The 22,793-nt window shown below is 56.8% G+C and overlaps 2 protein-coding genes across 3 annotated transcripts in view; one reads left to right on the plus strand and one right to left on the minus strand.

Moving 5' to 3' along the window:
- ZMAT5 (zinc finger matrin-type 5) overlaps positions 1–12,854 on the plus strand; it is a 28,685-nt gene extending 15,831 nt beyond the window's left edge. Inside the window, exons 3-6 of one of the 2 annotated variants that reach the window (XM_036276642.1) lie at positions 2,642–2,704; positions 4,038–4,118; positions 6,222–6,333; positions 11,109–11,562. In XM_036276642.1, the coding sequence (XP_036132535.1) occupies positions 2,642–2,704; positions 4,038–4,118; positions 6,222–6,333; positions 11,109–11,238 (386 nt within the window). In that variant the 3' untranslated portion in view covers positions 11,239–11,562. Of the gene's footprint in view, positions 1–2,641; positions 2,705–4,037; positions 4,119–6,221; positions 6,334–11,108 lie in introns of both variants that reach the window. The other variant, XM_036276643.1, reaches the window with a different exon arrangement.
- Positions 12,824–21,557, minus strand: CABP7 (calcium binding protein 7). The gene is given in 7 exon segments (XM_036277284.1): positions 12,824–12,951; positions 13,184–13,337; positions 13,644–13,756; positions 14,468–14,619; positions 14,621–14,747; positions 14,750–14,784; positions 21,127–21,557. Coding segments are annotated over 7 exon segments (1,140 nt in total).
- Between the last annotated feature and the right edge of the window lie 1,236 nt (positions 21,558–22,793).

Consider the following 22,793-nt stretch of genomic DNA (forward strand, 5'->3'; position numbering starts at 1 on the left):
CAAGCCCTTTATCTCCTGGTCTCATTCATTCAGCCATCGCCCAGTAAGCACTTAGCATGTCCTCAGCTCCCAGTCAAGCTCTGAAGACTTACAGGTGAATTAAACAATGAGTCCCCTAAGTGACCTCACATCCAGTTACAGCAGCATGTTCTGGGTGAAACCCCTGTCCTACCCAGTCCTCCATGCCCTACCGACCTCTCCCTCCGAGCTCTAGTCACACTGGCCACTGCAGTTACTGTACCCTCTGCAGGCATGCTCCTCCTGCTGTCTTCCCCATCCCCCCTGGCCCCCCATATCAACTCAGACAGAGTCCTCCAGGATCCTCTCCCCACCCCCTGGGCCAGGTCAGGTCATTTGGCCTCATGCTGTTTACCCCGTTTATATCCACGTGGATTAGTGTGACTGTTGGACTGGAAGGAAGGACCAGGTCTGACTTGTTCTCCACTAAATCCTCATCCTGGCACGGTGCCTGGCACACAGGACGTGCTCCGTAAATGTTTGTTAGATGAATGTCTAAATGAACAAGCAAACAGACATAAGGCACCAGGGCAGGTGTTAATATTGGGAGATGAAGCGAGAAGGACCAATGGGGTCAGATCCCGAGGAGCCTTGAACACCATTTGGAGGAGTATGGGCTTCTTTGTGCAGGGCCTGGGTCTAGAGTTCTCAGCACTGGGTGTACTTCAGAGTCACTAAGGAGATTTTAACAATTTTTGTACTCTCCCCACTAGACAAATTAAAGCAGAACCTGAGAAGGATGGGTTTTGGCATCTGTGTACTTTAAGCTGCCCGATGATTCTGTCTTGTTGCTGCAGTTGAGAACCCCCAGCCAGATGCTGGGCAGCCTGGAAGTCTTCTCCCAATACTGAGCTGCCCAGCCAGAGTCCCTTGTGTAGGCTCGCCATCCTGCCAGCCTCAGCTGTCTTACCCCCAGGGGGCCCTGGGCAATGTCCACGTGCCCTCCACCAGTCCACCCCACTGGGAAGTTGTGTGGCATCAGCTGGCTGGGCTGAGTCTGACAAGCCCAGTGCTGACAGATGGACCCCTCCCCACTCTGCTGGTCCAATCCACATTCCCCCAGGCCACCCTGGAGTGAGTCCTCTGATAACCAACTCCTGACTCCAGCAGCCCACCCTTCCCCCAGCCACCAACTTCTCCGGGGAAGGGAGGTGCCCTCATTAGAACTGGCTACTCACCCAGACACCAGGAGATCAGCAGCCACACAGGAAAGGGTGTGGGCTTTAGACTCACAGACTAGGGTTCAAACCTGCACTGCCACTTCCTGACCTTGTGCCCTTTCCCCCTTTCTGAACCTCAGTTTTCCCCTCTGCAAAATGGGGGTGTTAGTACTATTCAGTGGGTTTGTGAGGAGGAAATGATATCAGAACTGCTACCATTTGTTAACCATCCACTATAGAGGGTCTCTGTCTGGGTTGCACATTCGCGTCACCCAGGGAACACGGTGCTGAGGCTACTCCCAGCCTCACTTTCCCAGCAGTCAGGTGTAGGAACCACCGGCCGTCTCTGCCAAGTGCTGTCTATCCATCATCTAGTTTCACAGCAGTCTTACCAGGTGAGAATTTCCCCCCATTTTACATGTGGGAAACAGACCTAGAATGATTAAGCAGCTTGCTTGTGGTCATGTATACCTGGACTCCGAAGCCCGTGGTCTTCCCTTACCTCAGTGGCCTTTGGAAAAGGCAGTGAATGAATGGGGAAGTGCCCAGCCCAGAGTGACTTCTCTCTCCTCCAGGGTGACATGAGGGCCTCTGAGTCAGGGCACCTTCTTCACATGCCTTGCTCACAGATTTTGACTAATTGATTCCTTGCCTACCGAGAAGCACACAAAACAAAGGTTAAAAAAAAGAAATCAGTCCAGCTGCTGTGGCTCAGTGGTTGAGCATCAACTCATGCACCAAGAGGTCGCTGGTTCGATTTTCAGCCCAGGACACATGCCCAGGTTGTAGGCGCGATCCCCAGTGGGGGACATGCAGGAGGCAGTCATTCGATGTTCTCTCTCATCGATGTTTCTGTCTCTCCCTTTCACTTCCTTTCTCTCTAAAATCAATAAAGAAAAAAAAAAAAAAAAACCCAGAGGAAACCAGGGTTAAGGTATCATCATATCCAGATTGTTGCCAAGTCCTGTCAAGACTGGTGACTGGTCTGGCGCTGAGAGCCCGAAGCTGGTGTAAGGAGGGGAATAGAGAGCAGTATTTTGCAACCTTGGCTCTGGAGCAGTGCCTGGGCCCTGGGGTTTACTGCTGAGCTTCCTGGGCACCAGGAATTTTTTTTTTTTAGCTTGCTATTTTGAAATAATTATAGATTTACAGGAAGTTGCAAAGACAGGGCAGAAAAGTCTTGTGGTAGCAGGATTAAGAAAACACACCAAAAACTCCTAGGTGATTCCATTATACAAAGTTCAGAACCTCTGACATAAAACCTGGTCCTTGCCCTTGGTTGGATCCAGTTGGGATGGGAGGGGTTGACGTCAGCCGAAGCTTGGATCTCTCTGCCCAGCATCCCCATCTGTGTTCATCCCCTCTTACACTCCTTTATGGATGGGGAGCTCTTCCGGCTCCTGATTTCAGGAAGTACCTGTGTGCAGCTCAGGTCTGAACCCAGCCTCTCTCTCCTTTCACAGATGCAGCTGCCATCTTGCTGGATGAACAGAACAAACGGCCCTGCAGGAAGTTTCTGCTGACAGGTAAAGTGTTCTACTCAGTTCAACACCCCCCCCCCCCCCAAGAGACCAGCATGCCCAGTCCCACCTGCTTGACCTCTGCAGAGCCTCTCCCCGACCCACCATCCTGAACCCACTTTGTGGCCTTGGCACCTCAACCCGCTGATCGCTGATCAGTAGGGGCCTTCCCCGGGTTGTGCCTTAGGACTTCTGGGGGCTTGTCCTCAGTTCTTCAGACCTAGAATGTGATTTTATCAGCTCACCCAGAACAAGCAAGCACTGGGAGATTGCAAGTAAACCCAGGAGACACTGATGGGTGTAATAGACTGCAGACTAAGTTAGCCTGGAGCGCAACCTCCGCTGTGTCCTCCCTCTTAGCAGGCAGGGCTGGAGAAGTAACGGGTCTGACAGTGCCGAGGAGGTTCAGAATTAGAACCAAGGATGCAAGGTGTTGATTTGACTGCTCAGTACCCACCTAATAAAAAGCAGATGAAAATAAGAGTAGGAAAAATAAGACAAAGCTAGGAGAATTAGTCTCCTCCATGCTTGCCTTGAGGTCCTCTGTACTCTCTAAGGGGTTGGCCCTGAGCTTCCTAGCAGCCAAGGCAAAGATGAAAACAGTGGTGAGTAACATGGTGTGTAAGGGGATTTAGCACTGGGGGGAGGTACTGCTGTTGACATAGACAAGCTAGGTGAATGGCCACATTCCCTCAGGAGGTGGTGGTGTCCCTAGAATGGGCACCAGGCCTTCAGAACAGGGACTTCCCAAGGAATTCACCCTGAAGAGAATATGTCACTGGTAGGTTGCACTGGTCTGGGATACCTCCAGTCTTCTGTTATTTTGAGACACATTTTGGTCTTCTCAGTTGAGGTTCAGAAAGCCACCCTGGACTTTGTACCTCCTTTAATGGTACAAAGCTACCATTAAAGCCTTTCTGGGGAGCAGTGCAGCTGCTCAGGTGAGCCAAACAAGCAGACAGGCCACCAGGCAGAGGGCGCGGCACAGGTGGGCCTGGAGTAGAGATAGGAAGCATGACCTTTTCAGGGACCCACATGTAGTTTGCTGAGGCCGGGACCACGAGGGGGGTGACAAGCCTGCAGAGGCTGTGCAGCCTAATCACGAAAGGCTTCAGTGGGATTTGATCCCCAGCCAGAGAAGGGTTGTGATGGGGCATGACAGACCAGAGAGGTTGCTCTGGTTGCTCGTGTAGGCAGGGCCAGAGAGTGTCAGGTTTTTTCTTCAGGGGTGGGGTTGCTCTCTTTAATCCCTGAAGTCTTGCCCCTAAAACTCCAGTGACTCCTCAGTCCACAGCAGGAGCCCTGCCAGAGCAGTGAGTAACTCTGTCTTCCCTTGCAGGCCAGTGTGACTTTGGCCCCAACTGCAGATTTTCTCACATGTCAGAGCGAGACCTGCAGGAGCTAAGCATCCAGGTGGAGGGTGCGTTTTGGTTGGGACCAGGGGCTGGGGTGGGCTGCTGGGGGGAGTGTGCAAGATCTGAGGCCAAGGAAGCTGCCCTGTACCTCTTTACCTCCCTGTCTTTTACGGTCATCTTGTGGGTAGGCCGAGGGCTGTCCGGGGTGATGAGTTGGGGGTCAGAAACTGCCTCCGAACTGCCGAGGCATGAGTGGAGAAGGAGCAGGGGAGCTCCTATCTGTGTCCCCTGCTGGTTTAAAGTGAAAGGCATGGCCCAGGCGGTGTGACCCAGTGGTTGAGCGTCAACCCATGCACCAAGAGGTCGCCAGTTCTGTTCCCGGTCAGGGCATATGCCCGGTGGGGGGTGTGCAGGAGGCGGCCAGTTGATGTTCTCATTGATGTTTCTATTTCTCTCTCCCTCTGCTTTCCTCTCTCTCTAAAATCAGTAAATCAATAAAGAAAAAAAAATAAAGTAAAAGGCATGGGTATACCTCAGCCCCACCAGGGCTCTGCTGCTAACCTGGCATTCATTCACCTATGTACTCCCTCCCTCCCTCAATCAGACAACATCTATGGAGCCCCTACTGTGCTTTGGGACAGGAGGATGAAGAGAGCAGCTTGCCTGCCCTGAGGATTCTCAGGCCTCATGGTTCCAGGGAAGAACAGGTTCCCTGGAATCTGGCACATCTGCCTTTGGGAAATTCCCTTCTCACTTCTCCAACTGGAGAACAAGGAAGTTCTCACTTAGATGGTCTTTGTTGATCTTCTCATGCAGCCCCTCACAGAACAGATGGAGAAACTGAGGCCAGCACTCAGGCAGAAGGGCCTCATGTGAGCCCGCGGCAAGTTAGAGGCCAACTTGAGTCTCCCAGGGTGCTGCTGCCCTCACTGTTCTGGTGGTCTTGGGGCAGCCAGAGTGTGTGTAGGGGAGCCTGACCTTTATCCTTGTCTCCAATCAGACCTTGATGGCAGTGTCCTGCCCTGGGGAGCTGATGGCAGTGTGGCTGCAGCCCTGGCAAACACAGGGTTTCCAGGAGCTTTCCCAGACCAGCAAGTCCTGGCCACGGCAGTATCTCTAGTTTTTCACTGGCCTGGGCTCTCAGGGAATTGTTGGTCCATGGTGGGGAGAGCACAGGCCAGTGGGCCTGAAGCTGGAGACGATACCTAGTAGAGACAGGGATGGGAGAGGCTCAAGGGGGCCAGGAGCAGAGGCGTGCCCCCAGCTGGCTCTGCCACATCCCTTGTGACCTTGGCACTCTTGACCTGTCAAACATGACCGCTGTTGAAGATGGAGTGAGACGATGCATGTGCAGTGCTAGCTTAGGGCCTGGGCCAGAGTAAGCGTTGGTCCTCTAGTGTGATTGTTTTCCTCTGGCCCCAGGCTGCATCCCAAACGCCCCCCTGCCAAGACTCTGACCCCATCTCACACCCAGCTTGTTTGAACTCCATCTGTTGCTCGGTTTTAATTCAGTGAGTAAAGTTTTTTATAGAACATTTTTTTTAAGTGTTTTTATTGGTTTTAGAGAGAGAGGAAGGGAGAGGGAAAGAGAGAGAAACATCTATCAGTTGCCTCCTGCCCACCCCCTACTAGGGATTAAGCCTGCAATATGGGCATGTTCCCTGATCAGGAATCAGACTAGCGACCTCTTGGTGCATGGGATGATGTTCAACCAACTGAGCCACACTGGTCAGACTTTATAAGACATTTTATGAGAAGAAAAATCAGGAAAGCTGAGGCTTCTTTTCTTGCCCAGAGTTAGAGACCTGACAAGTGGCAGAGCCAAGATTCAGATCCTACTCTGCCCTGTTCTGCAGTCTACGTGGCCTCCCTGAACCCAGATTTGGACTCTTTCTGAGGACCAGGCTCTCTACAGGCATTATCCTGTGTTCAGCTCTAAAAACCTTGGGAGGCAATCACTATTTTATCTCCATTCAATGGGCAAGCAGAGTGAGGCCCAAAGCGGCAGTCCTGGGGAGGTGGCAGCATGGTGGGGACTATCCAGAGGCTCTGCTCCTGGCCTCCCAGGCTTCGCCCTCCCAGGAAGATTCTGGCTGTGTTGTGGGAGGCTGGGATTCAGGTGGGCGTGAATGCGTCCCTCACTTGTCTCTGTCTTCCTACCCCTACAGAGGAGAGGAGGGCCAGGGAGTGGCCTGTGGACATCACTGAAATTCCTGAGGGCCATCTGGAGGACTGGCTGGAGAAGAGAGCCAAGCGGCTGAGCTCAGCCCCAAGCAGCAGGTACAGGCCCATGAGTCCCCTTCTCCTCCCTCCAGGAACTGCCCTCCAGGAACAAGACGCCCAGCCAGCCTGCCCTGACCTGAAGCTGAACAATCTCCATGAACTGCCCAGGCCTAGGCACCAGATAGGGACTCTCCCTCCCCCAGCAGAGCTCCCCAAAGGACCAGATCAAGGGCTCTTGGGTCCCCAAGTCCTGGCCAAAGGCTGAGGGACACCCCTTTGAAAATTCCTTTTCCTGGGCCTCATCCCCCTGCCTTTGTGGCTCCTACTCCATTAGAGTCCGTGCTAGTGGAAGAGAAGGCCAAGCCTACTTGACTCCACATCACCAGCTCCATTTCCAGAGGTACTGAGTCCCCAGTGTACCAGTCACTGCTGTGTTCCCTCCAGGGTCCTACCAGATGGGCATAGTTACCTGACTCTTCAGAAGGGCAAGTGAGGTTCACAGGAGGGTGTGACTTGCCCAAGGGCACATGGCTAGGAAGAGACAGAGCTGAGATTGCCCAGGGTTGTAAAAACAGGCTTATTGTCATTGTCCCAGGCTTCCCTGTGGAGGGGCTACTTGCCTGCACCCAGCACTCAGGATGCTCAGAAGTGGATGGGGCACCCTTCACTTCTTGTATGGGGAGCACCCTGATTCAGGAGTCCTCATGTATGTGCTGTGTGTTGTCCCAGGTCCCCCTCTTCAAGCCAGGGCTCTTTACCAGTTATGGAAGGAGAGGGGAGGGAAAGGGGCTAAAGAATGGGCTTATGAACTGCCTATGGCTTTGCACAAGTTGCCCCACCCTGGACCACCTCGCTTCAGACCCAGTCATCTCTGGTTTGGCTTCATAGGACAGTGGCCTGGCCTGGGCCAAGGGAGCCTGGTTGGACAGTCTATCAGATGAGGCCTTCCCCCAGGAGGTGTAGGTCAAGCTTCTTGCTTTCTCTGTGTTCCAATGAAGAGAGCTCTTTAAGCTGTGTTACAATTAACTTTCACTGTTTTTTACCTTTGTTTTAAATCTGTGCCATTTTTGTCCCCGAAAATATATAGTACAGAAATGACTCAAATATGGAGTACGACATCCCTTTCTCCTGGCACTGTCTGAAGTGGTTGTGATTTTGGTCATATGGGTACACCCCTTGTGGCTGGCCGTTGTCATCCAGGGATTTATGTCCTGCACATCAGGCTTCTTCAGCTGGTGGGAAGCCACTCAGAGAGCTCTCCCTCTGGCCACCCACCGTGGCCCCTTCCAGGGGACCTGCTTCTCTGGCAACCACTTATTCTCTATGTCCACATGCCATCCACCTGCCTCCTGAGGGCTTGGAGCCAAAATGAATTACTCTCTGGGCAGAGCAGGTCTGTCCAGCCTTGAGGAAAAAGAGTTGTTAGAAGGGAAATGAACATTTATTATTGCTTTTGCCATTGCTGCCCTCTCCTGCAGGCTGGTCTTAGGAAAAGTGCCACCTGAATCCTGGGCCCGAGAGCTTTGGGCTCTGCCCCTGCAGGGTGGTGGGAGGTGGATTCGAGCTGAGCCCCTCATCAGACGCCTTACTCTGTTGCCCATGTCTCCTACTCTTGAGGCAGCCCTGGAAACAGGCTCTCTGTGACTCTCAGTGCGGCTCTCCTAGATGGCCATAACTGCCCCTCCTGGTCTCCCACCTCCCCTCTGCTCCTCCGTTCGTCCACACAACAGCCCCAACAAGCTTCTGAAACACATGCTGGTCCAGCCCTTGCTTAAACACTCCGAGGCTTCCTCCACCTCAGGTGGAACTTCCTTGCCACCTCCCCGGCCCGTAAGGGTCACCTTCTCACCTCTCCCATCTGGCCTCTGTTATTTTTATTTTATTTTTTTTATCCTCACCCAAGGACATTTTTCCATTTTTTGTTCAGGTAGAGTGGGGGGGGAGGGGGGAGAAACATCTATGTGAAAGGGACACATCAAGTGGCTGCCACCAACACGACCAACCAAGGCCGGGGACAAACTGCAACCGAGGTACGCGCCCTTAGCAGAAACCAAACCCAGGTCTCTTTGGACTGCAGGCTGATGCTCTAACCGCTGAGCCAAACCAGCCAGGGGTGGCCTCTATGTTAGTACCACTGGATGTTTGGCAGCTTCTTAGCTGGTGGGTGTTTCTGAGTTAGGGATACCTTGCGCATGCTCTTTTCCTCGGCCTGTAGCTGTCCCTATCACTCCCCTCGCACCTGGCAAAGTCAGACTCATCCTTCAAGCTCAGCTAAGACATCTCCCTTTTAGCCCCCAGGCCTCCCCCTCCTGGCCCTGAGCTTGCATTGTTGTCATTCAGGCCAGATGACTTGTGGACTGCATGAGAGAGCATTTTGGGGTATAGAGTCCCTAGCCTGGAGGACTGTTTCCTGGGTGCTAGTGCCAGGGGCCACTTGTGTGGACTGGTCTGGTAGACCTTATTCCTTTCTGGGTGTCTGTTTCCTCCCCTGGGGCACAGGGTACAGGTGGCTGCCTGACCTGCCTGGGGCCACCCAGATGTCAGGGCCTTAACCCCACAGACTGAGCAGAGCCACTCCTCCTGTGACATGGGAAATGGAGGCTCTGTGGGGCCCCATTGTGCCATGGTCCTCAGCAGCCTGACCCTGAGGGATCTGCCAAGAGCGGCGGGTGGCGGGAGGGAGAGGCCGGCCTCAGCCAAGTGGACTAATCCCCCAGCGAGGCCAGTGCTTGTCCCTTCCCTCTATTGTTGGCTCTTCAGATTGTGACTTTATCCCTCTTAATCTCCCCCTTTACACCCCTCTCTGGGCTGGTGCTGCTGTGCAGCCACGTACCTTGGCTGGGCAAAACAGAACAGCGGCTCCTGTCCTTGTGCATGGGACAAACAGTCCACGAGAGAAGCCACAAGCAGAGTCATGCCACATGTGCAATTCATTGTCTCCGTCAGCTCTGTGCGGGGCAAGAGGGGTGTGCTTCAAGGGCTCATGGGCTCATGTGCTTAGGGCCTGGGAATGTGCCAGTGTCTGTGAGTACACATGGGGGTGCCCTTCTCCTGGGCTCTGAAGTCCCAGCTGCCCAGTAATCTGCCCCATCTTCTAGAAGAAGGGTCTGAGGCTCATGGGAAGGGGCTCCTCAGGATCATACCCTCTCTGTGGAGAATTGTGGCCACCCTAACCCTGCAGGGAGACCTGACTTGGCTGGCAGCTGGGGATGTCCCTTCCAGCAACTGTGGAGCCTCTCTGACTCCCACCCTTCTCTGCGGCTGCAGGAGTTTATGAAATCTCCCCAGTGCCATAAATCATGCTGGGAGCTGCTTTCTGCGCTTTCCAACAAGCAGCAAGCGGCTGAGCAGGGATTCCCTGTGCTGTCACAACAGGAGGCCCCCGAGGCTGGGCCTGGGCTGCCCAAAGTCCTCAAATAGGCTCTGTGTAGCCGGTCAGGCCCCGAGAGGGCCAGGCTTGGTGGGTGCAGTGAGGCAAACTCCTGAGTCTCCTGCCCCAAGTCTCCAGCTCCACCTCAGAGGCCTGAGTCCTCTCCAAACCTTTCACTGACGGCTGGTCACTGGGCCCCTGAGCCGGCCAGGAGTTGCCAGGGCCTCACCCTCACTGAAAGCTGGGCCTAGGGGTGGGATGGGGTTGGATGCTGCTGGAGCTGAAACTGGGGTGGGGGTATGTGTGTCTGGAGCATAGGTCACATTCCAGCCACTCACCCCTTGTCTTCAGACTGTGTCACTTGGGGGTGTCACTGACTCTGTACACCTCAGTTGCCTCATCTATAAAATGGTGATTCTTAAGATTTCTCTAGGCTGTGGTGTCTAGCCTGGAGTAGTGACTAGTCAGTAACAGCACTCAGCGTTGCTGTTTGTCATCAGCAAACATGCACTAAGCAGCTTCCCTGGGCCGGGCCCATCTCTGGGCACTGGGGGGATACCTTGCCTCTGGTATCTGCCCTGTGAGGGCTCCAATCCCATAGGGAAGACATGAGCCCCCGAGTGAGCTCTCAGAGTCTCCCTGGAGCAGCAGCCCGAGTGGGGTTTAAGTCTGGAAGGATTGGAATGTGGAGCAGTTGCGGGGAGGCTGCCTCTGCACCTCAGTCAGCTTCCGTAGGACAGCCCCAGACTGGACACCCAGGTGGGCACTTCCCAGGATGTGGTGCCCGGGGTGGTGGACTTGAAGGGGAAGAAGAGTGAGTACCTTGAGACATGAGGTTTTAAAAAAAATTTTAGACAATATTTTCTTTGGATTTCAAATGCTTGCGTGCTTGTAAAACTTTTCTTGAAAAGTATAAAGAAGTTACACACACACACACACACACACACACACACACAATAATCGCACCACTCAGATAAAACCACTGTTAACATTTTGCTGTCTTCCAGGTTTTTTATGCATTTATATATGTTATATATCTTTAAACAAAAATAGTATCATGCTATATACATTATTTTATAAGCTGCTTTTTCTACTACTCAAATAGTACATCATGACACCTTTCCGCATCAGTGCATATCAGTCTGCCTTAATTTACACTGGCTGCATAGCATTCTCTGCTGTGGACGTGCAGATATACTTAATCAGTCCCCACAGTGGACACAGGTTATTTCTATTTCTTGTACCTCAATCTCTGCCCACACCCTTCTATTTCCTGGGGCTCATTCTTAGAGGTGAGGTTACTGGCTCAAAGGGTCTGCATGTTTTTGAGGCTCTGCCTTCCAGAGAGGCCAACCCCCCACAGCCAGGGTGGCAGGGAGGGTGTGTTGAGGGATGTGCTGGGGGAGTGCCCCCACCTGGGCTGTGTCCCACGCTGATTATCTGCCCTTCTCCTCCTCTCCAGGGTTGAACCCATCAGAGCCACTGTCTTCCAGTACCCAGTGGGCTGGCCACCAGTCCAGGAGCTGCCTCCATCTCTGCGGGCACCCCCACCCGGCGGGTGGCCCCTACAGCCCAGCATCCAGTGGGGCTAGTCCCTCATCCCCACCTGACCCCCACCGGGTCAGCTCCCACTACAGTCACAGTAAAGTTAAGGGCTCATACTAGGAACGCTGAAGTCACCTCCAGCTGTGGCCCCATAGAGCCTCTAAAGCTATTAGCTCAGCCTGGCCTGGCCTTGCTGAGGCCCAGGAGTTCTCCCCCCAGGTGGCAGCCCTGGCTCTGTGCCAGTCAGCTCCACCCTCCTTCCCTCTTGAAAAGACGGGTGAGAAAACTTCCCGCTGGATGTTTATAAAGAAAGTCTGTCACTATGGTGATATGGCTACGCTTCCCCCTTGCCGGGTGCGTCAGCTACGTGCTCTGGTCCCTGGTCAGCGGATGGGCAGGCCTGGAGTGATATGAGGTCTTCTCCAGGGTGACAGTACTTGCTGCCCTTCTCCCTTGGGAGCTGGAAAAGGGTGGCCAGTGTGGCTGTGACCATCACCCATTTGAGAAGTGGCTCCAGTTCTGGGGAGAAGGAGCCCAAGGACTTGGTCTGCCATGCCCAGTCCCCATATCTGCTCGAGCTGAACTGGGGCCCAAGCATGAGATGGGACAACTGAGGCAGGGATGGGAGCGGGGTCTCCAGCCTAGTGAGTGTAGAGAAATGGGGCACCCAGGAAGAAAGGCCCTGGGCTTGAGAGAGTGGCCTGGGTGAGCTTCCTGGCATGGACATGAGCCCCTTCAAGGCTTCTGCCCTGGAGGAGCCCCGGGCCAGTGGGAAGATCACAGGCTGCTCAGGCATTTGAAGCCTCCTGGCCCCTCTGCTCCCTTCCTCAAGTATCCTCCAGTTCTAAATTCTGTGCCAGGTGGTAGTGGGCATAGCCCTCAGGCCACTGGGCCTCTTGGGAGGTACCCAGAGGGTGGGGGCCTGGAGGGCCACCTCAGTTGCCCCATCTTCCTAGAGCTTCTGCCCTTCCTGAAAATCCTATTGATGGGGTAACAGGCCAAATGTGGGGACCCTTTGTACCTTGGGCTCTCATCTGTGAAATGAGCTGGTTCTTGGGCCCGTGGGTGTGTGAAGGGGGCTGGATCTGAGTGTAAGGAGGGTCAGAGGACGGAACCCAGCAGAAGGCCAGGAGCCTTCTTGGCCAATGCCAAGGAGTAGAGCCCAGGAGACCCTGGCCTCATACCCCTATACCCCAGGAAGAGGCTTTCTGTCCACCTCTACCACCTGGCCTATGGCCCAACCTCAGGGACCAGGGTTGGGCTAGTTGTGTGGCCCCGGACACAGGGTGTCCCTTCCTGCCTAAGGGACACAGCAGCTACTGAGCCCTGTACAAATTCTTCCTTAATATCCCAGGAGCCCCTGGACAGTGGGAAGAGTTAGTGCTACGTACACGCCAGGGTGGGGCAGGGGCAGGGTACAGGCGGGACTGGAGGCCGTCCTCGGAGCCACCACCAGGCCCTCCACAGCTGGGCCACGGCTCCATGCAAGGGGTAGGGTCATTGGACGTCCAGGCCCTGAAGTACACGCAGTGGTGGTGGCCCAGGGAGTGGCTGAGGGAAAGGACTGCAGGCGGTGGTGGATGTGGAGGGCCCCATGCACCTCTCGCGCCAGATGAGGTGCTCAGGCGATGCCTATTTCATGCCGCTACGCAGTACCTGGTTGGCTGCGATAAGCATGACGCTGATGATGAAGGCGATGGCGAAGGCGCAGATCAGACTCTTGCGTACACATGTCTGGCGGATCTGCTGGTTGGAGCAGGCTGTGGCCACCCGCCAGGGAGCACCAGAGAGAGACACAAGGGGACAGCGGAGTGATGGAGTCAGGAGCCGTCTGCACTTCTGCACATGGGGTCATCCCATGAGGTGCACAGGGAAATGAGGCTTGGGGCCAGCAAGGAGGCCCCAAACGCCCTCTGCAAACCCCTGGTTCCTCCCCTATTCAAGCAGTTGGCCCGCCCAGAGGGGGTAGGGTCCCCAGGGTCAGTCACTCACTCTCTACATCCACGGGGCACTCCTCAGCAGTGCCCAGGTGGCTCTCCTCCTCTGTCATGATAATGTTCTCTATGTCCTTCATGGACAGGTGCTCACAGAAGGTGTCGTAGAGCAGCCTCTTCAGCTCGTCCACAGTCAGCTTCTGCATGTCGCACTTGGGTGGAAGGAGACAGTGCTCTGGCCACCACAACCACCACGGTCCCCACCCAGTGCCCGCAGCCACACAAGCCGGGGACAGGCCTCCAGATTCTGAAGGGCTGGAACCACTTGCTCCATTTCTTGAGTCCCTGACCCCCAGCCTCCCCCAGGGAACCGATGGCCCTCTGGGAGACAAGAAATCCAGTGGACAGAAGACTGAAGTGGTCATCCCCCCTTTACAGAGTGGGCCTGGCCAGTCACTGGTCCCAGTATGGCCCTCCACAGTGTGCACAGCCCTGGGTCCCAACCAGTCATGGCATACCTTCCAAAACACGGTGTCAAAGTCAGTGCCAAGGAACCTCTCTGGGATCCCCGAGGTGGAGAGCTTGGGTCCCAGGAGGGTCACAAACTCCTCAAAGTCCACTTGGCCATCACCTAGAGTGGGCACAGGTCCAATCAGCAGGGTCAGCCTACAACTGTCTGACCTCAAGCAGGTCCCCTCCTTCTCTAAGCCTTGTCAATTTTAGGGGCACCTAACATGCACCTCTGGCCTGATGCTGGAGCCAAGTGTGATGAGGCTCCATTGACAAGGTGGAGGTGGAGTGCAGCAGGTGGGCCCTGAGCACGTCGGAGACCCTCACGTTACACTCAGAACTCCCATGGTTTCCCAGGACCCTGCTGCTGTCCCGGGGGAGGTGTGGGGCCTGACATTCCCCCACCACACAGGAAACGAAGCTCAGGAGTGGGGGGACAAGCTACCCAGGCCACCACCTGCTGGTTGGGTGGAGAGGAGTGTGGGGCACAGAGGGATCAGAGGAGGGGACTGGGCATTACTGGTCTTTGTGAGTGTTTCCATAATAAAATGCCAGGTGGAAAATACAACTACATTATTTTTTTATTTTGAATGGTGAGACCTTGGGTATTTAGTAATACTTCTACTTTAAATTTTTCTCAGAATATAGACCAAGATGGGTAGGGTCTGACCTCAGGTTGTGGCTGGGGCTGGCACACTCTGGCCTCAATTCAGATTCTCCGGGCTGAGAAATGGGGCCAGACCTGGCTGTAAACTGCCAAGCTTGGGGGTGGCTGGTAGTGGGGAAAGTGAGAGGCCCCAGGTGAAGGTTGAGGAAACAGGGCAGTGCTCACCATCCATGTCCAGTCGCTGGATGATGACTTCCAGCTCTACCTCGTTCGGCATGTAGCCCAGGGAGCGCATGGCGGTACCCAGCTCCTGCTTGGAGATGAAGCCATTGCCGTCGCGGTCAAAGACTTTGAAGGCCTCTCGGATCTCTGTGGGGGAGCAGAACAGGTTGGGACTTCTCTCCTGTTCTTGACACCCTGCTTCCCACACCATGAGGATCCCCAAACCTGCAGCCCGAGCCCAGCACTGAGAATCCACCAGAGCCTGCAGGTCTGGTCAGAGACACTGGCAGGTGGCCCAGGAGTCCGCAATAGCGCTGCTTCTGAGAGCTCAGGGCAGACTGGCAGCAGAGGTGTGCCCAGGTCCTCAGCAGTGTGAGACTGTCCCCAGGGTCTCAGTCTCAATGCATCAGGCTCTCACATCCTCTCCAGCCATACTCATAACGACCCTGTGTGTGGTCCCTGTGGCAGAAATCATGGGTCCTACTGTGCAGGAGAGGAAGCCAGGCAGCCGGAGGCTCCCCTGCCCACAGCACACTCCTTCCATCCCCATCCCACACTTCCTCCTTCCTCCCTGTCAGCTCAGCTCCTTAACACTGGCCAAGACGCTAATGACAGCCATGTGATGCAGCCTAGCGGGCTAACGGCTCAGCGCAGACTGCTTTGGCAGCCCAGGGTTTGGGGGTAGGGGGAGTAGGTGGAAGGGTCTCAGCAGGCCCAGGCCAGCTCAGATGTGAGGGTTGCTTCCTCCATTCCATTATACAGAGGGTGAAATAGGCCTGAGAAACTGAGTGACTCAGGTGGGGAGCAATGAGGTGGGCTGGGAGCCTGGGAATGAGCGACCTTGGGTGAGCCTCAGACTTGCCCATAGTAAAATGGGTAACGGGTTTTACCAAAGACATCCAGGAAGGGTTGAGGGTCCTAACCTTTCCCAACTCTGCCTATTTCTCTGCCTGCTGTCCCTTCATTGTTCCTCAGCCCGAGAAGGGCCCTAAGGAGCATTTTCATTTGGAGGAAAGTGAATCTCAATCCACTCATACCCTCTCTGCTCCAACTTCCTGGAGTTTCCTCATTCGGTTTACCTGCCAGCCTCCTGGCCTTTGCTTAAGCTGTTTCCCTGGGTGGGACTTAAGCAGGCAGAGGTGACCTCAAGTGTGTGTGTGTGTGATGTGCATGTGTGTGCATATTTGGAGTAGAGACAGATGAGATGCCTTCACGCGGCAGACCTGGAAAATGAAGCCCAAAGAGGCTAGGTGGACAGCCCAGGGTCAGTGTGGGGTCAGGGCTATTTCTGGCGAGGACAAGAGTTAGGCTAGCCTTAGGGGTTCGTGAACCCCTGAAACTGATTGTGGGATCCTACACCTTGGGGTCACTCCCTGATCCTGCTGGTCCCACTATAGCCCAGAGAAGGTGGCCATGTGTCCCAGGCTATGCAACAAGATAGCTTGGACTGAGGCCCCAAACTTCATCAGGGTCTTCCCACCTGGTGTCAGCACTCAAGGCCTGATAGTTAAACTAGTTGACATGCAGGACAGGACAGAAACAGTGAGCCACACCTGAGTTGCCCACAGATCCTCTGACTCTGAACCTTTCCCTTACATAATCTGCAGGAGAGCAGCTGGGATGATAGACCTGGGCAGGGCCCAGGGGTATGTAAACCCTGGACTCAAGGAACTTTAGTCTAACTCCCACCTAGAGGTTTTCTGAGCCACTGAGGAGTGGTGAGCTCCCATCCCCAGAGACGTGTGAGAAGAGGCTGCGGAGGGACTGCAGGCTCCTGGGAGTCTCTGCTAGAGATGAAGGTACTGGCCATGCAACCAGGCACACTCTCTGTCTCCCCCTCCCCCAATACACATACTTAGGTCTCTGGGTGGCACTGCTGCCTTCCTGACCCAGCCACAGGTTCTGCCCTCCTCGAGTGTCCTGAACTCCAGCCCTAGGGGCCCTTTTAGACCTGTGGACACTTGGGTTGCTCCAGCTCCAGGCCTTTGAACAAGAGGCTCCTTTTGCCGGAATGCTCTTCCCTCAGCACACTGTGATGCACCCCTGGCGCCCAGCATGGACGCATCACCACCCTGGTGCCCTCCCTGCCTTGCAGCTGACTCTGGCCCTCTTCTGGGCTCAGTCCCGCTCTTCCCCAGTCCTTGCACTGACCACACTGGACTGTGAACTACAGTGCCATGAAAGCAGGGACCAGGTTGGTCTTGTTCACAGCTGTGCTTCATTACCCAAAACAGTGCCTGTCATTCAAGCATAAATGTTTGTTATATACAGTAAATGGTTAACTGATTTGGGGAACCCATCCACCTGAAGCACACAGAGAAAGGAGCTGAGCAGAGGTTCTTAAACCTCTTGGTGTGAGGTCATCACTCAGAGATACCAGGGTAGGATGGCGAAACCATGAATCCCGTTGGGCTGCAGTGGGTGCGGGGCCCTCCCCTGCAATGATCTGGGTGCCAAGCTGTCCCTCCCACCCTGGCAGGAGCCAGGTATGACTCCCAGAACCCAGGGTTGCTTCAGCTGGAGGCCCTGACCCCCTTCTGGAAGCTCTGAGGAATGCCCTGGGCTGGGTGGGAGACAGTGAAGTCAGGTGAATCATGGAGTACGTGGGCAGGCGGCAGACCTGGAGGCAGCCCATGGCTCCCACAGACATTTTTCAGGCAAGACTAACCTCCTAAGACCACTATATAAATCCAAAGACTCTCACCTCCATGTCCACATGTCCCTTCTGCCATCCCTCCCTGGCATCTGCGGCTCACACCTCAGGTTTGCCTCTGTACCTTTGTTCATGCTCAGATCCCTGCCCCAGCCCAGCTGACTCCTGAGGCCAAGTTCCGGGACCACCTTCCAGCCAGAGAGTCAGCTCTAAGTCACACAGACTCAGGTTCAAATCCCTGCTCTCCTACATCTTGGCTGGATGACCTTGGCTGGTGTTTGCTCACCTGTCCAATGGGGCTGCGGGAATGACGAAATATGAAAATCAAGTGTATAAGTGCTTGACAGTGCTGGGCTGGGCTCAGAACAGGACACTGACAATCAGACATCACAGACAGCAGAGCCAGAAGGAGACAGAGGACTGTGTGAACTTTGGACACCAAACTGGCCTTCCTGTTGGGTGATGCCAGGGTCTGGGGGCCTGGGCTTGAAGTCTGGCTCTGCCGCTAAGCAGCTGAATGACCTGGACAAAGCAATGCCTCTCTGAGCCTCAAGTGCTTCATCTGTGAAATGGGAATGTGACTCTTGTCCCACCACTGAGGCCTGGACCTACTGGGGGTGGGCATCAGGACTTCCCCATTGCTGCTGCCAGCAGCACATGCCAGCTGGGTGCATTTCCCCGAAAGCCTCTCTCTGCTCCTGCGCTCTGTTCCTGCTGCATGAGAACAGAGGAAGCCTGCTGTGCTCCATCTTGGCATGGGGACGCCTGGCCCGGGAAAGAGCTGGCAGGGCCTCCAGGTTTCCAGGCCCACACTGTCCCCCACCTACTGCCTACATCCCCAATCCCTCCCATGGGCCCATGGAGTGTCAGGGCCTGAGTCCCCAACAGGCTCCAGGGGACACCAGCACTCTGTCAGGGAGTTGGAGTCTAGGGGTGGGGGGTACATGAGCTAGGGGTGGGGCGGTGTCTGTTCTCTGCAGCGAATGGTGCTCTCTGAGACATTGGCCCTGTGCCCCATCACTTTGGCCTCCCTGAATTTCTGGCCCCTGAAAAGGCAGCCGCTGGGCTTGCAGGAAAGGGGCAGGAATGGGATTCCCCTACCCCCCATTCCCGAATGCCTCTATTTGGCCATTCTCATTGCAGGGTCCACTGTTCCACTGAGCAGGCCAAGTGCCAGCCTCAGAACCCTGCCCTGGTGGCTGCCTGTCTGTTTCCTTCCTCCTCTGGCCAGAGAGGACAGGACTGCAGCCTGCAGCTGCCCCTGTTCCCACCCTCGGGTGCTCAGGTCCGTTGACGCAGGGCCAGGCTCAGTGTTCCTGCAGGCCTGGGGGTCTCTGCTGTGTGTGTATGTCGAGGAGGAGGTACAGGGCGAATCTGGGAGGGCCTCTCATGGGGGGCAGGTGGTCTGAGGCCAGCTCTGCCCAGCCATGTCTGCCCTCCAAACTGCCATCCATGGTTCTTAACCCCAGGCACAGGATCCCAGGTGCCTCTGCCAGACAGACCTTCAATGCCCCTTCCACCCAGCCCCTCCCCCAGCCTGCCTTTCTGGCCAGACCCTCTGCGCATCCTGCATCCCTGCCTCTTGCGCCTTTACTAATCCCTCTACACTCCAGACTCTTACTTCTGTAGAGTCCCCTCCTTGACCTTCCCTACTGCTGTGTCTGCCTGGCCCCCACTGAAAGTCAGGCACCGCACTGAGCACTTCCATCGCATCCTCCGTCACCAGCAGCCCTGGGAAGGGGCGATGCCAACTCCCTTTAACAGATGGAAAAACCGAGGCAAGTGATTGCCCGAGGTCACTCCGTGAGATGAAGGTATAGAGACTTGAACCCAGTGCTGCCCGGCTGGAAAGCCCTTATCTTAACCCTGAGCTCTCCACCTCCCTTCCTGGTCCTCCCCCGCCCTCAGACTAACCGCCCCCTGGATTTTTGCGGCAGGCACATACTGTCTGCAGCATTTCATCCCAAGCTGCCAGACTCCCTCTTCTCGGCACATGTGGCTCCCTCACTGATGGGCATCTTCCCAGAAAAGGGCCTGGGTGTTACCCAGACTGGCCTGGGGCAGAAGCACTAATGGGGCACTAGGGAGGTGGAGGGACCAGATGGGGGATCTGTGCTAGGAATGGTCACCGTGTCCACAGAGCCCTGGCATTCAAGGATCATTGGGGCCTGCAGAGAGTTGGTCTCCTAGAGGCGGGCTTTCAGGGTGCCTGCAGCCAAGAAAGGGGTCAGTCATGGAGGACTTCTTGCTCTCATCTGCAGCTGTGCATGGACTGGGAGATGGGCTGGGCCACTTAGGCATCTGCTTGCTCCAGGACCCCCGCCTGCCCACACCAGAGAGGGCCTTGCCCTTCAGATGCCCCTGTGCCAGGCCCCTCTGCTCCCCAGGGCCCAGGAGAAGAGGACGGGAGAGAGCAGGGAGGGTGTTTGGTGTGGCTGGTGACTAACACTCCTGGGCTCCTGCCAGTGTGTCCGCTGGGCAGCCCAAGGGGAGGCTGCAGCCTCCTTGCCCCTGCACTGCCTGCCCTGTGCCCCGCTCACCCCTCCATCTTAGGCTCCTCTCAGCTTCTCCTCTTCCTTGGGGTGTTGATTTCAGGGCTGAGAGACTGGGAGCAGTGGGGCCCCATGAGCCCCAAAGCAGGGCTGCCAGGGTCATGGTGAGGTACTGGGAGCAAGGGGTGGGAATGAGGTGGAAGCTGCCTCATGTGTGGGGGAACAATATTAACCCTTGCCTCAGTGGCCAGGAGGAAGGAATGGATGAGAAACTATAGAAGGGGGCACTGGCAGGAGTTTTGAGGTGGCCCAGGGCAGGAGGAGACAACATTAGGGAAGAGACAGCTTATGCCCCAGCCCCTGCCCTCTCGCCTTTCATCATATCCTCTTTGTCCCAAGCCCTGGATGAAGCTCTGGCTCCTGGCTTCGGCCCAGACAGGGCAGGGATTTAGGTTTTGGGGTTCAAGGCCAGAGACCCAGCAGCATCACCTATCCATCTGTCCTGCCTATATCTGACACCAGACCCCGTTTCCATGACTCTCCTGGTCTCTGGGAGCTTTTGGAGGGACTTGGTGAAGAGCAGGTGGCTCATAGCCTGTGGTGCAGTTGGGGGGAGGGGAGCAGCCTGCTCCCTCTTGATCTTCTCCTTAAGCCTGACTCCCCCAAGATCTGCCCCCTCCAGGGCTTGGGGATAAGGGAGGACCTTTCTCCATGCCTTCCCCTGTGCTCCCAGGATCATTCCTGACTGCGCTGGTGTCCGGGCTGCAACCCTTCCCCAGGCCCGGATGAACCCCGGATCTCAGAGACCCTTGGACCCAAGATACTCAAAAAGAGGACCAGCCTCTGGGTGATCTCAGCCCCTCCCCCAACACCAGCAAGAATATCCCAGGGGACCAAAACTCATCCCAGAGTCCCCCCCAGCTACTCCAGATGGGGCCCCAGGAGGTCTACAGGGAGGGGAGCCTGAGCACCTGTGCCCGTTCCGTAGGGAAAGAGCTCCCAGGCCCCAGGGGTCTCACTGCTCCCCAGAACCCTCCATCTAGGGTCCACAGCCCTTGCCCTCTGCTTCGATCTCACCCAGACCACTGTCTAAAGTCCTCATTCATGTCCAGAGGCAGAGGGACTGGGGGGTGGGGTGGGAGGGCAGGTTGGGTCTCTGCCTCTCTGCCTTTCCTTTTCTAGGTTTGGTTATCACGACCAAGCCGCGGAATCTGGCCACTTGTTGTCGCCACCACCTCCCCGGCCGCCTTCCCGGAGCTCTGGGCTAGGGGTCCCCGCAAGGCTGTGCGGAAGACGCTAAGGCCGCAGGAGGGGCTGGGGAGCGGGAGGCAAACCCGCAGTCGTTAAGGAGGGCAGTCGCCCTCTCCCCTTCTCCAGCTGCCCTAGCAGATTGGATTTTAAAAGCTACACGAATGGAATGTAAATGCAAGCGCAGAGCCACGGGCTGACGCCGCGGAGGGGATCAGGACGCGGGTGCTCCGGCTGGGCCGGTGCCGGGGCGCAGCTCGGACCCCTACCTCAACCAGTCGCTTTGCCGCACCGTCACCGCCGACTGCGCGGCCCCGCGGCCCCGTGACCCCGCTGCGGGACCCAGCAAGTTTCCGCAGCGCTGGGGACCACGCGGGCAGGGGCTGGGCTGCCTCTCCGCCTTTGCGACCCTCACCGCGGCGCCCAGGGGTGCGAGCTGGTCCGGCCTCCATGCGCAGCTGCTCGCTGGGGCGCCCACCTGGCAGCAGGCACCTGCAGACCGCCCCGTGCCCCCGTGCACCCCTAGCTCGAGCTTCACCTGGGCGCACAGGTAGGAGGGCCAGCAGGCGGGGGTCCCGGCGGGGTACTCACCCTCCAGCTCATCCTCAGGGATGTCCACGGGGCGCTGCTCCGACAGCAGGTTGGGCACGGTGTAGATGCCCCGGTACATCAACGCCGCCGTCACCGGGTGGAACGGCATTTTGGAGGCTCCGCGCCCGCCCGCCCGCCGCAAACTTTGAGGTCGGGGCTCATGGGCCGGCGGCGGCCCGGGGGGCGGCTGGAGCGGGCGGGGCGCACAGCTGTGAAGGGCGGCCCGGCGGCGGCAACAGCGACGAAGCGAGTGGCACCCGTCCGGGGGCCTAGAGCCCCCGCGCCCCAGGCCGCTGGTCCATGCCGCCCCCTCCCTCGTCGGGCTCCCGGCCGGGGCCCCGCAGGGGTGGCGGGGGCGGCGCCACTCCGGCCTCTTCGCTCGGGTCGCTGCGCGCCGCGCCCGCTGTGCCCGCTCCTCGGTGCCCCGCGCGCTCTGCGCTGCTCGTCGCCCGCTTGTCCGCTGGCCCGCGCGGCCCCCCGGCCCGCCGGTCAGGCTCTCGCCGCCTCCCCGGCTCGCTCGCTCGTTTGCTCTATGCCGGGCTGGCTGCGCTCCCGCCTCCCCCGCCCGCCCCTCCGCGCTCCCCGCCCCCCTACCCCCGCCTGCCCCTTCCCGCCGCGGGCCCCTGAGGAGCCGCCCCAAGCCCGCTGGGGGTCCCTGCTCCCCTTAGTCCGGGTTTACCTTTCTCCCTGCGGAGGATCACTCGCCCCCACAGCGGCGCCGGGACCAAGGTGGGGTAGGGCCCTTTCTTCCTGCCCTTTGGCCCGCCCCCAACCCTTAGAACTGAGAGCCGGGAACTGAGAGCACCAAGTGAGATGGCCCCAGCAGTCTGGGTCCTCGAGAAGAATTACAGCGTTGGTACCAGGAGAGGCTCCAAGGCGAGGAAACTGAGGCTGAGAGAGAGGCTGTTGAGCAAGGTCATCAAGGAGGGCCAGGAGGCAGGAGCTGGTCCCGGTCTGGGGCAGGCTCCCCTGTGGCTGAGACCTCCTGGTTGACCTTGCCCCCCACCCCACCCTCACCCTCACTCCCACCCCCACTACCACCAGTAGAGCCTCAGTCCTGGCTCCTTCCCAGGCCTCCACCCCTCAGCCTGCAGAGGAGGAGCCAGGGTCTGTCTCATGGCCCAGGGGACACTGAGGGACAGAGAGAAGGCTGGGTGTTTGCAGGGACTGGCGTGAGAGCCTGTCAGTTCACATGGCTGCAGGTTAGACCTAATGTGTGTTCAGGACTCACCCAGGCCCCAGAGCATGTGTGCACATCAGGTTGAGGGGGCAAGTGTTCATGGGAACAGCAAGTGTGTGCATATATCTGTTATCCACGAGGGTGCGTTCAAGTGTTTGCAAGTCC

This window comes from Molossus molossus, unplaced genomic scaffold, assembly GCF_014108415.1.
Source record: "Molossus molossus isolate mMolMol1 unplaced genomic scaffold, mMolMol1.p scaffold_m16_p_22, whole genome shotgun sequence".
NCBI classification, from domain to species: domain Eukaryota; kingdom Metazoa; phylum Chordata; class Mammalia; order Chiroptera; family Molossidae; genus Molossus; species Molossus molossus.